Here is a 15,814-nt window from a genome sequence, read left to right on the forward strand (position 1 = left end):
TGACTGATGCTGCGTGCTTTGTGGCCCATGCTGTGCGTTCGGACTTGTCAGCAGCTGGTCTGATCGGGCATGCGTGGGCCTCTGATCTCCTGCACAAGAAAGAAATCAGGGAGGTTTCTCTTCTGATGGGGCTCCCTGGGAGCAGGACGGAAGCCTTCCGGTGAGTTAATAAGTGCAGAGAGCATGAGGAAGCACAGAGCAGCTAGGCCCTGCTGGGCTGGCCCTCCAAGAGCCTGGGCCCCGCAGATGCGGTTCGCCCGCAGGTGCGGTCTGTCCTGTGACTCAGCCGTGCAGAACCGATGATGAGGCACTTTCAAGGGATGCACGATGGAGTCAATAATGCTTACGGGAACTGCCACAGGGTCCAGAACCAGCAGCAGGACCGTGTCATCACAGGACAACTCTTTAAAGAAGGTTCTCAGTCTTGGCCCAGTTGCCCAGAGCAACATGAAAGACAACCGAGGAGCTACAGTCTTAATATCACCCAAGCGGACAAAACAAAAGGCTCTTGAAACACCGCAGCTCCAAGGACTCAGCTCCCACCAGCCCTCTCCCAGACCGGAACCACCACACAATGATGAAGCTACAGGCAAGAGCCAGTCCGCAGCAGACCCACAGAGTCCTGGGGACCAAGAGACAGGCAACCACGCTGGAGGGAGAGGGGCAGCAGCCCTCGGAATGACGGGCAGCAGAACGTGTGGGGCCAGGGGCAGGCGGCAGTGGAATGCTGCCCACCCTGGCCGTCCTGCCCACTGAGAACGAGACCCCAGCTGCCCACCCGGCAGCCCCGCCACGGCCCCTCCGCCTCCTGCCGTCCCTCCAATGGCAGCAGCTTACAGATGAGCTGAGGCTGCTGCGGGGACCTGCAGGGCACGACAATCCTCCACAACAGTGTTTTCTCTCTGCCCCCCAAAACCCAGTTCATCTCCACTGCTTGTTTTTGCCGAAAAGGAATAGTCTATCCTGAAAGCAATGACTCCCTCAGCATCCACAAAGATGTCCTTTCAGAAAGCCTGACACCCCAGGGCTATCAGATCCCTGCCAGCGCTCTGCCAGCCGACCTTAAATAAAGAAGCTATTAGGACTTCGGCAAGAGGGTCACTTCGGTCCTGTTTCCACCCAACAGTGTAAGTACCTCATCTGACCTAAGCATCCCTGGCCAGAGCCGCCCCGACAGACTCTAGCAGGGTGGCTTCTGGCAATGCCAGGGAGCCAGGGCCGCGCTCCCAGCCGTGACCACTGGCCCAGCACCCCGAGGCACTTCCAACCCCCACCTACCTGATGCTCAAGCCCGTGGTCTGCTCCAGCCGCTCCCAGCTCTGCAGTTTTGCCAGCAGCTTCTGGAAAAACAGGGAGGTGAATGCTAAGAGCACTGTAACCCCAGTATTTCCCTTCCAAGGCCTCTGCAGCTACCTGGAGCCCTTCATCACGCGACCCCACCTCAGTCCCCAGACCAAGGAGCCTCCCACAAAAGTGACGGCAATGAGGAGGATGTTACATCTCCCTGATCCCTCAGAAGAACCTGCTCATATCTCTGAGCTGAGCGCCGAGCACCCCGAGCCCGCTCAGGAGCCGACGGCTTACTCCCACAACAAGCAGGCTCAGCGCCTCGCCCGTTCCTCGTCCCATGGAGTCAGGTCAGAGTCTCAGCGCACAAAGCACCACCGAGTGGGGGCAGGGGTGGCAAAGAGCCTCGGGCTTGCTCCCATAAAAACAGCAGGGCAGACCTGAGTGCTGAAACCACAGGAATGTGCTGCCTCTCCCACGCTCCAGGGGCTCCAAGGGACGCCAGGCCCCCAGGGCAGACGCGTTCCTCTCAGCAGACAGGGCCGACTAGGGCCGGGGGCCCCGCAGGGAGAACAGGAGGTGGGACATGTCCCACCTGGCACTGCACGTGGGGCTGCCTGATCCTGCATCTCACACTCTCCCACGCTCACCCACGTCCCACGTTAGAGTCCTCCCCACCTCTTCCAGAGACGTAAGAAACGTCAGGGCGAGGACCATGCATCTCTGTCTGGCCTGCCCCACCTCCAACCGGGCCAAGCGCCCTGCTGGCTTCACTGCATTCATGCCCTCACTCGATGGCCCTTTCACATGCGGTGCACAGGCTGGTGAACGACTCTGTCACTAGAGCCGATGCTCAGCGACCACCTACCAAGGGCCAGGCCTTGTTTAAGCAGGGGACGTGAATTCATTAAGCCCTCACAACCCTGCAGGGCAAACACCGTTACTCCTCATTACATAGGCAGACAGAGAGGTTAGGTAACTTGCCCAGGGTCACAGAGCCAGCAAGCATTCATGGCAGGATTTCACGAAAGGCAGCGTGACTCTGGAGACCGGATCTTAACCAATTTCAGAACTGCCCAGAGGAAACACTGCTCGGTCTGGAGCTGCGTCCTCAGGTGGAGTTCGCATGTAAGCCAGCATCCTAGAGGAGCTCGGCTCCCACCCTGTGAGGCCACAGGCTGCCCGTCTGGCCAAGTGCAAGCAGCTACCAGCACACTCCCACCACCTAGGAGACAAAGAGGGCCCGCGGCTTGTCAGTGACGCAGCACGGGACAGCAGGACCCAGGGCCAGAGGCCAAAAGGCTAAATGCCCGTGTCCCTCGTGTGCACTGGGCGAGACAGAGCTTCTGCGCCCTCATGTGCGCACAGAGAAGGGGGTCGGGTCCTCCCCACATCACCTGATTCCCCGCCCTGTGTCCCCCACCCACATGGGGATGCATGACCACTGGCCCCCTGTGCTCACCCAGCCGAGTCTCCCCACCGCCGACCGGCTCATGAGCGTCCGCACGGGACACCACAGTCCTGTGGCCACTCTTCATCCCACCACACCAGTCCAGCACTTCCACATTTCAGGGTGGGGGAACCAGAATGCCAGACTGAAACCCCAGGATCCCACAGACAAAGGACACCCACAAGGAACAGCCCACTGTCCCCCCCAGACCCCACCTCCTTCTCCAGCTCCAGGATGACCAGACTTTCCTGCAACTTCTCCTGGCGTCCCAGCCGCCGCCGCAGCCCCTCCAGCTCCTCCCGGAGCAGCCCGTTGGTCTCCCGCATCTCCCTGGCAGGGACAGAAACAAAGTCCCTCAAAATCCCACAAGCCTGAGAGGAGGAGCACAGCCTGGCCCCAGCCTGTGCCCGCCTCACCGCAGGTAGGCGCTCTCCTCCCGCAGCTGCTTCAGCTCCCTCTCCAGCTTGGGCAGCCGCACCAGCTCCGACTTCATATTCTTCACGACTGCGGCATCCTGTTCCTGCAGGGACAGCTTCTGCTCCAGATCCTGAATGAGGCCAGGGACAGAGGGGACAAAGTTGACCACTGTGGCCCGGCCCCCCTCCAAAATACCAGGTGTACCCCTGTGCCACGTCTGTGTTGGTCTCCAGGGACACCCCCGACATGGTGTTACAGGTTGGGGTCACACTTCCGTGCCACCCTGCCCTCGGGGCTGGGGCCCTGGTGCACACCTATCCGAGGACAGGCAGCCAAAGCTCCCTAAATAAACACATCGGTAAGACACAGCGCTCTTCCCCTGCCAGATCCGCTCCTGCCACACTAGCACCCGTGGAACAAGCGAGTCTTCTCCACGTTGACGACAGCCTTTCCTTTGCCATCTGCAGTCCCCTTGAGACACACTGGGGACAGCTGGCATCCATCAGTGACAAGTCACTGAACAAGCTCAGTGCATGAGATCAGGACCAAATCAGTCAGTCAACAAACATTAATAGGGCCCAGCTCTGTGCCAGGTACAGAGTCAAGCAGCATGCACAAGGTGACACAGGACACAGATAAGGTCTCTGCACATCAGGTCTGGAAGAAAAACAGGCACCACATTACGCAGGCAAGCACACTCTGGCAGGCGGGCCAGAGGACTGAGCAGGAGTGAGGTGCCAGAGCCGGGCAGGCCCCAGAGCAGGAGAACAGCACGTGAGCGAGCAGAGGCAGGAGGAGCCAGGAGGCCCGACAAGAAGGAAAAGCTGGAGGGAGGTGGGGGGCAGCAGCCCCAGCCCCAAGCACAGGCAAGGCACACACAGAGATGAGCAACCGTGTCAATAGTTTACAGTGGGCACGGGCCACTCATGGTCCCTGGACACCCAAGCAAGCCCCAGCTAAAGCGGCAGGATGGCTGAGACCACCACCAGGACACCCCGCAGGTACAGCCTGCTCCTGAAACAGAGTAACGCACCCTGATCCTCTGCTCCTGGTCGGCCCTGGCTTCCTGGCTGGCCTGGAGCTCCTGAACCTTCTGATTAGCCTCCTGACATTTCCTGTCGAGAGAAAAGCACATCACGTGCAGAAAGAGGTAGGTGGTAAAGCCAGCATTTGCCCTCACCCTGGAGGCTTTCCTGAGTAGGCCCCAGGCCCCAGAGCACTGTGGCCTCGGTTTCCTCAGACTGGGGTGCTGGGGTGCTGGCTAAGTAGACACCCCCAGCTTTCTTCCCTCGCCTTTGCTGCACACCCTAGCAAAGACGAGGGCCACAGACGAGGGCCCTTCCATAACCGCCCCCCCGCCACACCCCCAACCCGGCCCAGGAGAGTCCAAAGCTCTCCTAGGACACCACCTGTGAAGGGAAAGGCCTAGATCACTGAGAGAGAATTCCATGCGCGCTCAGAACGTGGCCTCCGCCTGGACAGCCCCACAGCCCACCCACCCCAGAGGCGCCCCAGAGGCGCCCCACATAGCCTTTAAAGCCTCGCTTTTTGCTTCTCTGCAAGCAGGCATCCCAGTCCCCGGGGAGGGAAGAAATGACTGCTCCCAGTCACTAACAACATTAAGTGTTGTTCCCAGAACATTTAAAACACTCATTGTCCTCACTTCAGTGGCCCCTACGCCGGCAGCCAACAGCCCATGGATGGGGAGGACAGACTGGAAGGGCATCTGTCCAGGCTCAGTGTGGACAGCACACATGGTCACCCGGTGCTCAGACCACAGAGGGCACAGGAGGATGAGCCCGGGCCTTTCCATTCACGGTCTCCCGCACCAGTAACATCCGGACACACAGCTCAGCATCGGCCCCAGAAGGCTTCAGGCCGACTGGACCCAGGGCGACCCTCGAGCAGGCTCATCTGGTACTGGGACAGGGCCCTACCCCAGCACAGCCACTCACTTGTGCTGCAAGGCCAGCTGCTCCTTGAGCTCTTGCTTCTCAGACTCCAGGCTCTTCACCTGCATCTCCTGGTTCATCACGCTCCACTGCAACTCGGAGACCCTCCCCTTCAGCGTGCTGATGGTCTGGAGGGGCAGGGGGCACAGCTGCTTACAGGCTGTGACGCATATGCAGATGTGAGCTCCTGACCCACACACCCAAGGACAAATGCCTTCGAAAGAGCCTGCACTGGCCACCCCCTCCAGCAGGCAGGGACCAAGCCACCTTCTCCTTTACAAAATGCGACCTGGGAGGAGACACCACCCCTCAATCCAGCCCCAGAGTATCCGGCCTGCAGCCTGCCTCACTTTCCCTCAAGCAAATGGGAAACCACTGGGTCTCAGTGATGGACTGCCTGCCGAGACAGCCTTGTGCCCCGTGACATCTGTCACTTGGGATCCTCACTTATGTCCAATGTGCTTGTGTGGGTCTCCCTCCACACATGCCCTGGCCTCTCCGCCCCGAATGAGCCCCTATCACACCCCCACCCCAGATAAAACACTCCCCGTGAACCACAGCCAGGGCCTGCCAAGACGTCAGAAGCAGGGGACTGAGGACATCTTCAGAACGGAGGGGCCACGGGAACGCCCTGCGAACCTCATACTCTCAAACAGAAGGCAAGAACGGGGCCAGACATTCACCCTTGGGGAAAGTGCAGGCATGCTCTCGGCCAAAAAGCTGGGGCTGGGGAGGCTGGCCCAGGGCCAAACTTCAGGACTTTTAGGGACAGACCTGCCACCCTTGCATCAGACGTACCCTCACCAGGTGACCTCCTAGTGACCATCTGGTGATTGTTCTCTGTCTGTGGCTTTCCCAGGGGAAGCCACTCACCGACCAGACCACCAGGGAAGCCCATTCAGAAACGTCCCTATAAATAACCTCCCAGAGTGGAGGACAGGGACCTGGTCCAGCAAACTCCCTGCAGTTCCAGGGCACCCCTGCCAACAAGGAGGCCTGACACGCTCTCACCTGACCCAGGGGCCCATGCCAACCCAGGAACCACATTCCCCAGGGGAGGCCGACACAGGCCGTCCACTTCCTGCGCTCCATCCATCTGCATGGTCTGCTCTGTTCCAAGGATGCCCATCAACCTGGGCATCACAGAGGAATGAAGCTACGAAACTACATCTGACTAGGAAAACAGCCTTTAAGAAGTCTTCGGGAATCTAATTAACACATCCTGGACACCAGGCGCTGCGCAGGACACAGGGTCAGACGGCCGGCCACACACAAGACCCGGCTGTAGGGAAGCCCGGCGGTCAGCAAGAGGACTTCCCAGTGACGAGCACAAGAGCCAGGCTAGGTGGAGAGAGAGAGAGCATGTGGGGGCGGTGACGATGGAGTCACCAGGGAAGGCTTCTCCAAGAAGGTACAAAGAAACAGAAACAAAATTTACGGTCCTCTGTCCCAACTGGCGCCATCTCCCCACCCTGGACCCCTCTCTCATCCTCTTTGCAACCTGTGTGGCAAGGGCTCGCTCTTCACTGAACAGAGCACAGGCCCTGCCTTCCCCCGTGGGCCCCAGACCAGCCTCTAGAACACAGCCGAGGCAAGCCAAGGGTGACACGGGGACTTGTCTTGAGGCTGATCACAGCTCCTCTCCTGCCAACATCCACATCAGAAGACAGATGTAGGAACAACCTTAACATGCTCCCCAGCATTGCCAAGGCAAAAATAACCTGCAGCCTGCTTCCCGAGATCTATCAAGTAGAGAAAAGCACGCAGAGACAGAATACCAATGATCCCGCGCCCTGCTCCCTCCCCAGGCAGCTCTTCATCGTTTTCCTCACTGCACCTGTGATCCGCAGCGCCACAGCAGAGGGACAGGGAAGGTCAGGAGAGTCCAAGCTCCACCAGCAGCAGTGTTTGGGCTCTGTTTCTAAAATTTATACAACCTTCAACTGGTAAAGACAGTAAGGACTACAGTTCCTCTGTGTGCTGGCTTCAAAGACGTTCTCAAATACTAACACACCTGCTAATAATCAAAGAAATGCAAATCCAGGGGTGACACTTACATCTTCGGAAAGGTGGGGTGGGGAATACAAGTATTTCCAGAAGATACCACCATCCATGACAGGTAAGGCCACAAGGAAACCAGGGCCCTCAACAACACTGCCAGACCACACAGCAACTGGTAGCAAAAGCCAGACACTGTCCCTGGAGACCCAGAACCCCACTCCTGGGAATACGTCAAAATCAGTAACAGAAGCCAAAAGCTACCTGCTACCCACTACATACATGTGCTCGTATGTACATTTACCAGGATATGCTGAGAAAACGTGGGGCAAGTTTTTAAATGATGAAATGCTAGGTGTTTGATTTATGAAGGCCACAGAGTGGAAAACAAGTTGGGTTCACTTTTTTTTGAGGGAGCGGGGAGAGAGCAGGAGTATGGGCAGGGGAAAGGGCAGAAGGAGAAGCAGGCTCCCCACCAAGCAGGGAGCCCGACTCAGGACTCAATCCTGGGACCCTGAGATCATGACCTGAGCCGAAGGGAGATGTGCCCCAGGTGCCCCGGAAAATGAGTATTTTTACTAGGATTATGACGACCGGAACACTGCGCACAAAAGGCAAGGAGGCAGAAGACTGTGCCCAGCACCCCAGGGTACCCATGCCCTTCCCCCGAGAAACGCCCCCTTTCCGGGACAGCCCTCACCTCCCCGGCGGCAGCAAGGCCGTCCTCCTTCTCCCGCAGCTTCTGGCCGGCAGCGGCCAGGCTCTGCTCACACAGCCTATGGCGCTCCAGCTGCTCCTTCATCTTCTCCTCCGCCTCAGCCTCCCGCTCCTGCAGCTGCCGAATGCGCGTCAACAGCTCCTGGTTGCGGTCCACCTCGCGCTGCCAGAGCGGAGAGAGTGAGCAGGACAGAGACCCCCCGACCCTGGTGCCAGTCATGCAGGAGGCCCCGCTCACACCACGAGAGCTGAGGTCTCCAGGCACATCCTCTCCTGCAGACCGTCTGATACTGGGAAGGCAGCCCCAAAACTGAGACTCCTCATTCTCCCTCTGATGGACCCGGGTGGGACGGGGCGGGGGTGGGGGTCTAGGGAGTCAGCAGTCAGCCACTTAGGAGCTCACCCTCATCCCCAGAAGCAAAGGGACCACCGACTGGGCACCTGATGCTGCTGACCCCTGGCCTCTCCCTGCGAGGCGGTGCAGCAGGAGACCCCCCGCACTCCCGAGCCGGTGCTCAGACCAGGCCTCTCCAGCCGGGCACCAAGAAATGCTGAATGAATGCAGACGGACATGGCCTGCTCGAGGGAACTGCAAGTCTGGCCTCTTTCCACAATGCAGGGCCCTGAGCAACCCACCCCAGAGAGGAACCTAGCATCTCTATTCAGACTGCCCGTCCCAAGTATGCAGGGGGCAGTCCCTGCAGGTCCCTAGACCTCAGACAACAACCAAAATGTCTCCATCTGAGAGGTTCTGAGATCCCCACCAACAGCCAAACTGGCAGCCCCTGAAAAACCATGATAGATGTCTAAGGCTCAAAGGGACAATTTGAAAGCCACCGGCTCACATGGTTCTGGGTCACATTCAGCCATGTCTGTGGGTGGGAAGGGAAAGCTCCTCGAGGACCCGGGATTAACTCAGCCCTACACCCTTCGATTTCCCCAAGAAAAGACTTCCACCAACCACGCAAGGATCCACTCCTCCAACTCATTCCAACATATTCTGAGCACATATAAGGTGCCACGGCCTGCACTGCACTCTGGAGACCAAGGACAGCCCGGACCGGTCTTGCCCTTGGAGGACTAATGGCACAGGAGAATTCCAATAGCTCTACCCTGCTGTCTGCCTGAGAGCAAGGGCAATAGCACCAACACCCCCTATCCCTACCATCTAATGGCCCCTGGTGCCACCTGCAGCCCTAATAATGCACCTTCAAGAGCAGCAAGATTCCCACAGCCTGTCCCTTCCCACCACTTCCTACGGGACTATCCTTCCTTAGATTACCCAGAACATGAACTAAAGCCCCATCTTAAGAGGAAGGCCTGGGTGCAATGCCAAGGCCACAGGACCCACTCACAAGCCATGTTCCTGGGCTACTAGACCCACATGGCACACCACAGCCAGAAGCCTGCATATTAGGGTCAAATACACCCAGTTAGCTTCACATACCTGAAGACATCGCTATTTTTACAGGACCAGGAAAGCACACAAACATGCCACATAAGGCCAGAATGAGGCCAGACATCTACAGCTGGGGAAAGCGTAAGCAGGTCAGAGACTTGCTGGTCCAACGCTTTGCCCAAGTCTTGGCAGCATTTCCACAGATCATGAGCACTTATTGAAAACCTCTTGCAAAGTGCTGCTGATCGAACCGAAGGAAGGGATTTACGACCTCAGTAGAAACCAAGCACATTCCCTAGGTAATGGGGGTGGCACTTGCCCAGTTTGCCTTGGGTGAGCTGGGGACAAGAGAAAGTACCCCCAAGACTGGAGATCTGGCTCTGAGGCCCTATGACCACGTGAGCAAGATTGGTCTGGCCTGGACTTGGGATGACACAACCCCATGACTTTCTAAGCCTGTCACGCTGCAGTACCTGGTATTTCTGCTGGGTTTACACCCCAGTTCTTTGGGTGGGGCGGGGGTAGAAGGGAGAACAGGCAGCCCAGCAGAGAGGCACGTCCTGGCCGGGCACACGTGGTGGACAGCCATCCCCTGCGCCCTGCCCCCTCAAGGACATCAAGCATAGCTGGTATCTGTGGCCTAACAAGGCAGCCCCAGTAGCCCAGAGGCAGAGCATCCAGGCTCCCAGCCAGCAGGCTCACCTGCCTTATGGCCTGGCAGGCACCGTGCACGACGCCCCAACACCGGGGCCACCTGCTCGCACCCACCTCGTAGCACCTGGCACTGGTGCTGGCCGCCCGCTCCAGCTCCACTCGTGCTCTCTTGTGGCTCAGCTCCATCTGCATCTTCTCCCGCTCCACCTGGACCACCTGGGACTTGGAACGGATCCGCTCCGCTCGTTCCTCCAGCTGACCAGGTCACACCCGGGGGAAAGAGAACCCTCAGCAGCTGTGCCAAATAGGGGAGCGGCTTGTCCAACACTCACACTGAGCTCCTGCCGCCAACAAGGCCCATACTCAGCCTTGGGGAAGAAGGGTAGATGCGGGGCCCTTCGCTGGAAAGTGGGTGGGAGGAAGCAGTAGACAAAGAGGAAATAACAACAGGAAAAAAAGGTAGGTTCTAAGATGACAGTGTGTAGGCTCATTCTAGAAAAAAGGGCATGTTAGTCTCCTATTGCCGTGTAACAAATTACCACAAACTTAGCAGCTAAAACCCCCTGTTATCAGTCAGGGTCTATGGGCAGAAGGCCAGGCACACCGGCCAGGTTGTCTGATCAGGGTTTCACAGGCTAAAATCAACAGGGGTGGCCAGGCTCCAAACTCACCTGGACCTTGGGATCCTCTTCCACACACAGGAGGACTAAGGTGCCGCTTCCTTGCTATCAGCCCCAGGCTGCTATCAGCTCCCAGAGACCACCCACATCCCTTGCCATGTGGCCCTCTCCACCTCCAAAACCAATAAGGGAGAACCCCCATATGTAGACTCCCTCTCCTGCTCTGAGTAAGTCAGGCCCACCATCTTCAGGCTGACATGTTGGCAAAATCCTGCTGCCACGAAACCATTTTAGTGGGAGAAAGTTTGGTCCACCAGGCACCAGGGACTTAAGAGCCATCTTAGAAGTTGGGCTGGCATGCAGGGTAGATACATAAAGGTGATGTCCAGCCTGGAAGGGCCTCAGAAGACACACCAAACAGTTTCACGGAACCAGTGAGTGTGCCAAGGCCTCATCCGCATATGGACCACAGCCTGACCGTTCCAGGGATGGCTACTAACATAGCAGCTCCCGGGCGGTAGAAAGAAACGCCGAAGCTCAGGCTGCACCCCACAGATGCCCAACCAGGCACTTCCTTCCACACAGAGTCTCGGGGACTCTCAGGCACACTGCAGCTTGAGAAACACTTGACTACAGCGAGAGGTTCTCAGTCCCACCAGGGACATTTGGCGACATCTGGAGACACTGCTGACTGTCAAAAGTGGGGGTGAGAGCCAGTGTTTGCTACCAGCCTCCAGTGGGCAGAGGTCAGGGATGTCCCCTAACATCCTATAAGGCAGAAGCAAGTCCTGCCAAACAAAGCATTCTCCAGCCCCAAATGTCAGCAATACCGAGGCTGAGAAGTCCCAGGCCAGACGAAAGGCATCTGCTCTACCCAACCCCTCACACACTCTTCAAGGGCCTGAGTCCACACTTCCTTTATCCTTTGACATTTTCTCTCATTTCAGTTCACAGCGGCTGAAGTGTGGGGGTTCCGAAGCCCACCCTCTGCCTCATTGACTGGCCTCCCTATCTCAGCGTGCAGCAAGGGCCCAGTCTCTCCAAAGGATGGTGGCCCCCAGCTCCCGTGGGCACTACTGCACAACTGCCAGGAGCCCCAGAGAGACGGGTCCGTGGCCACATCTTCCTGGCACAGGGACTGCATTTGAAGGACAGTAACTGAAACACGTTTCTATTTAAACCAACCTCGTAGCTCCTGGCACTGGTGCTGGCCACCCGCTCCAGCTCCACACGTGCTGACATGCAGCACAGCCAGACTATAAACCCTTTCCCAGAGAAACAGGAGCATTGAGAAAGGGCAGGGGGTGGGGACTGCCAGACTCTGCAGACCTGCTGGTTTTCAGTTCCCTCACCTGCTGTCTGGGGTGGCTGGGTAGGGCACAAAACCGCTGCTGGAAGTGTGGGGACAGCACAGGGCCAGATCAGGGCCCCCAACCGGTCCTGCAGCTATAAGACTCTGACCAGCTCACTCTGCCTAGGGCATCCACCTAAGGATCCCCCACACAGAGGCGGCCTTCCACAGCACTAGCTTAGTGAGAAATGGGCCTCTGAAATTCTAAATCCTATAGTTCTGATAGATTGGCCAGAAGTTTCCAGACATTTGCATCAACAAAACTGTAACAATTTTTTAGACTAAAGTTGTCAACTTATTTTTCCTGTGAGCAAGAGTCAAGAAAACACAAAAAACAAAAAACAAACAACAACAACAACAAAAAAACAAATACTACTGTCATTTCCAAAAAGTGCTTTGACACCAAAAACAAACGTTAAAAAATCCAATTTTGAAATAAAAAATTCTCTAGGAAAAAATGGCAGTGAGTAACTGTCCACTAAACAAACAAAAATCACTCAATTATTCAGCAAACACATGCACACAAACACAGGAGCATTTGTTTAAGCACAGGTTGCCTGGGCCTCCTCAGGGCTCTCAGAGCCACAGGACACCACTGTCTCTGTCCCAGGCCATTAGCAAGGACCAGCTCCCGCTGCAGAAGCAGGGGACAGCAGCTGCCTGACACGGCAGTGATGCAGACTGGCAGGGGCCGGGGCCAGGCTGCACACACCACCCCCTCCTCGTGTGGCCCCAGTGACCCCTGTCCCCGTGAGACTGACCCCACAAGTCTGTGGAAGCTCAAGTCCTCCAGGAGACCTGGCCCCTCTTTAATGGGTCTACAGCAAGCATTGCTAAGAACGCTAAATGAAGTAAAATAAGACTTCTTACAGCAAAACTATAAAAGGCACATCCTGGCAGAGGGAAGCCAAGATCTGCCAACAGACACACCCAGTCTTTCTCTTTACTTGGAGACCCATCCACGTGGAGGGCACTCACCTGAACTACCTGGCACCTGAACAGGCCCCCGCCCAGGTCAGGTGCCTTCTACCCAGAGAACACTCCCCCATACAAGGCACTCACAAGTACTTCCTGCTGGAAAAGGAACTGCCAGGGCACACACCTTCCACCCAGAGAACCCCCCCCACACCCCACAGCACCCATCTTCCACCCAGAGACCACCCCCCGCATCCCAGGGCATACACCTTCTACCCAGAGACACACACATACCCCACCCCGCACCCTAGGGCACGCACCTGCATGCTCTGCTGATACTGTGTCTGCAGAGAACCTGGGGCGGAGGTGACAGCATCCAGGCCGGACCCAGCCTCCACACGCTGAGAGATGAAGTTGTTCAAAGACCGCAGCGTGGACAGCACAGTGGTGTTTTCCCCCAGGTCATCCATGGCCACTTTGCTTTTGGAGGAAGACAAGGGAGGGGTGACCGTGAGCCTCTGCAGGCACCATGAGCTCTACCAACAGCCCCACTCTCCCAGGGCTCTCTCTGAGTCCTTACACGACCCTACTGTTCATAAGCACATGTTTGCAGTTAGCTGGCAGCCAAGACTCATCTGTAAATTTGAGAGCCACTTGGCAAGGATGCCACGAGGACGAGTGTCCAGCATACATGTCCAGATGGCAGGGCTGCGACTGGCACACGGTTCATCACTCTGCCTGTAACTCCACACAGGACATCTCAGGCAGCACGACGGGCCAACTAGGTCTTTCTGCACATATTTCACACATCATGAAAGTGGCACTTCAGAAAGTTACAGAACAGACTGGAACCCAGGTCTACGTCTAAAGTCCAGTGTGCACTGGACTGCACAAGCCAGGGCATGGAGGAGAGAGCATGAACAACAGCAAAGAACCAGCATCTGTGGGGCACCCCCAGGGCATGCTTAAGCGTCTGCCTTCAGCTCAGGTCATGATCCCAGAGTTCTGGGATACAGCCCCGTATCAGGCTCCCTGCTCAGAGGGAAAACTGCTTATCCCCACTTGTGCTCACTCTCTTGCTCTCTAATAAATAATTAAAATAAAATAAAAAGAACCCACATCCCCAAACCTGTACTGACCATGGCCTGACGGCCGCCCACCCACCAATGGGTGGGTAACATCCCAGGTACAGTTAATGAGCAAAGGTATTAATTCCTACAGGTACATACCACATTTCACTTAGGTAAAAGGCCTGCTCACACAGACTATCCTAAGGATTTTTTTAAAAGATTTTATTTATTTATTTCACAGAAAGATAGAGCACAAGTAGGCAGAGCAGCAGACAGAGGGAGAGGGAAAAGCAAGCTCTCCACTGAGCAGAGAGTCTGATGCGGGGCTCCATCCCAGGACCCTGGGATCGTGACCTGAGCCGAAGGCCGCCGCTTAACTGACTGAGCCACGCAGGCGCCCTGGACTTTCCCAAATATTAGACTGAAAACGCCTCCCAGCCAACACCCCAAAGGAAGAAAGTGAGGAATCTTAGTTTGACTCTGAATTCCAGTTCGAGGAGAACAGAGCCCTTCTCTGTAGGCCACGTTTGCATCCTGGACAACACACCTGTCTTAACCACTTCTCAATCACACTGTCAGTGGAAAACGGGCTGGGAGACAGAACAGGACAAGCACTGAGAGCTGAAAGCCTGGTAGATACAGGCCCAAGCGGCAGGAGATAGCACAGGTCTGCTCCAGAGGGCAAACCCCTTTGTTCCTCAGGTTAGACTGGGGCGATACTCTCCATCCCCTAATGGGAAACTTAGCCACCATGTTCTGTTCAGGACAGGCCATCCCCTGTAAGAACTGATGCATGTAATCCACTGGAATGAAGAGCACACACAGGTTTTCAACTGCCTGGAACTAAGCCGCTGCACAAGGCACGCGATTAGGCAGCAGCTCAAACTCCATCCTCTTTATGCCACAGACTCCAATCTTCAGCAACCCAACCACAGAAACCCAAGCCCGGGGAAATCACAACCCCTGGGCTGCGCGCGCAGAGCACGCTGCCTGTCAGCGGCCCTTCTCTGCCTGGGCACCGAACCAGTACTTCTGCCACCGCAACTCCAGGCACAGGGCCGGCTCCGCCAGACCCCAGGCGCCGAGTCGGGGTCTGCCCCGCTCCGACCTCCGCTCCTCTCCCCACCACCAAAGCAGACGGCTCGGACCGCGGCCCCCCTCGGACCCCGTCCCCGCCCCGCTCCCCGCCACCAGAGAAGCCGACTGGGACACCCGCTCCGCTCCGACTCCGCTCCGGTCCCGGCCCCTCGCACCGCTCCCCGCCACCAGCGAAGCCGACCCCGCTCCGGTGCCGGTCCCGGTCCCGGCCCCCGCCCCGCTCCCCGCCACCAGAGAAGTCGGTACCGCTCCGACCCCGGTCCCGGTCCGACTCTGATCCCGGTCCGGGCCCCCACCACCAAAGAAGCCGACTCGGAACCCGGCCCCGCTCTGGCCCCGCTCTGACACCAGTCCCGGACCCTCACCCGGCTCCCCGCCACCAGAGAATCCGACTGGGACCCCGGCCCCGCTCCGAGGGACCGAGCGCGGCGGGGAGGAGGCCAACAGACAAGAAAAGGGGACAGCGCCCACGTACAGCGCGTCCAGCGCGTCCCCCGGCCCCGGCCCCTGCCCCGGCCCACCACCCACCAGCGCCCACCGGCGCCCACCGTGGACCCCGGCGCCAGGCAGCTAACCTCAGACCCGGCGATCGCCGCCGCCGCTCAGATCTCCCTCCTCGGCGCCCGCGCCCGCGTACCGCGAGACCTGCCGCCGTGCTCTCGCGAGACTTGGGCAGGAGCCGCCGTAAAGACTCAGGTCCGTGCACCACTGAGTCCTGGGAGCCCCGTGTGCACCCCGGAGCCGCCGGCCCCCGGGAGACCTCGCCCGGAGGACTCTCACCACAGGCTAGCCAGCGGGCCGATCGGGGAGCCCGACCCCCACAGTGGGACGGACATCCCATGGGACAGTGGCCTCTCACCGTATTGTGTGGAATAGCACCGCCCAA

General features: G+C 57.8%; 1 protein-coding gene across 4 annotated transcripts in view; it reads right to left on the minus strand.

The window, feature by feature from the left end:
- The window catches only part of MAD1L1 (mitotic arrest deficient 1 like 1), a 314,493-nt gene extending 298,745 nt beyond the window's left edge, over positions 1-15,748 (minus strand). Inside the window, exons 1-9 of one of the 4 annotated variants that reach the window (XM_032326714.1) lie at positions 15,504-15,747; positions 13,081-13,240; positions 9,989-10,129; positions 7,805-7,984; positions 5,110-5,234; positions 4,188-4,269; positions 3,154-3,284; positions 2,953-3,067; positions 1,279-1,340 (exon numbers count right to left, since the gene is read on the minus strand). In XM_032326714.1, coding sequence (XP_032182605.1) covers positions 1,279-1,340; positions 2,953-3,067; positions 3,154-3,284; positions 4,188-4,269; positions 5,110-5,234; positions 7,805-7,984; positions 9,989-10,129; positions 13,081-13,230 — 986 coding nt within the window. In that variant the 5' untranslated portion in view covers positions 13,231-13,240; positions 15,504-15,747. The other 3 variants (XM_032326715.1, XM_032326716.1, XM_032326717.1) reach the window with 3 other exon arrangements.
- Positions 15,749-15,814: the final 66 nt, after the last annotated feature.

This window comes from Mustela erminea, chromosome 20 (genome assembly GCF_009829155.1).
Source record: "Mustela erminea isolate mMusErm1 chromosome 20, mMusErm1.Pri, whole genome shotgun sequence".
In the NCBI taxonomy this organism is placed as follows: Eukaryota; Metazoa; Chordata; class Mammalia; order Carnivora; family Mustelidae; genus Mustela; species Mustela erminea.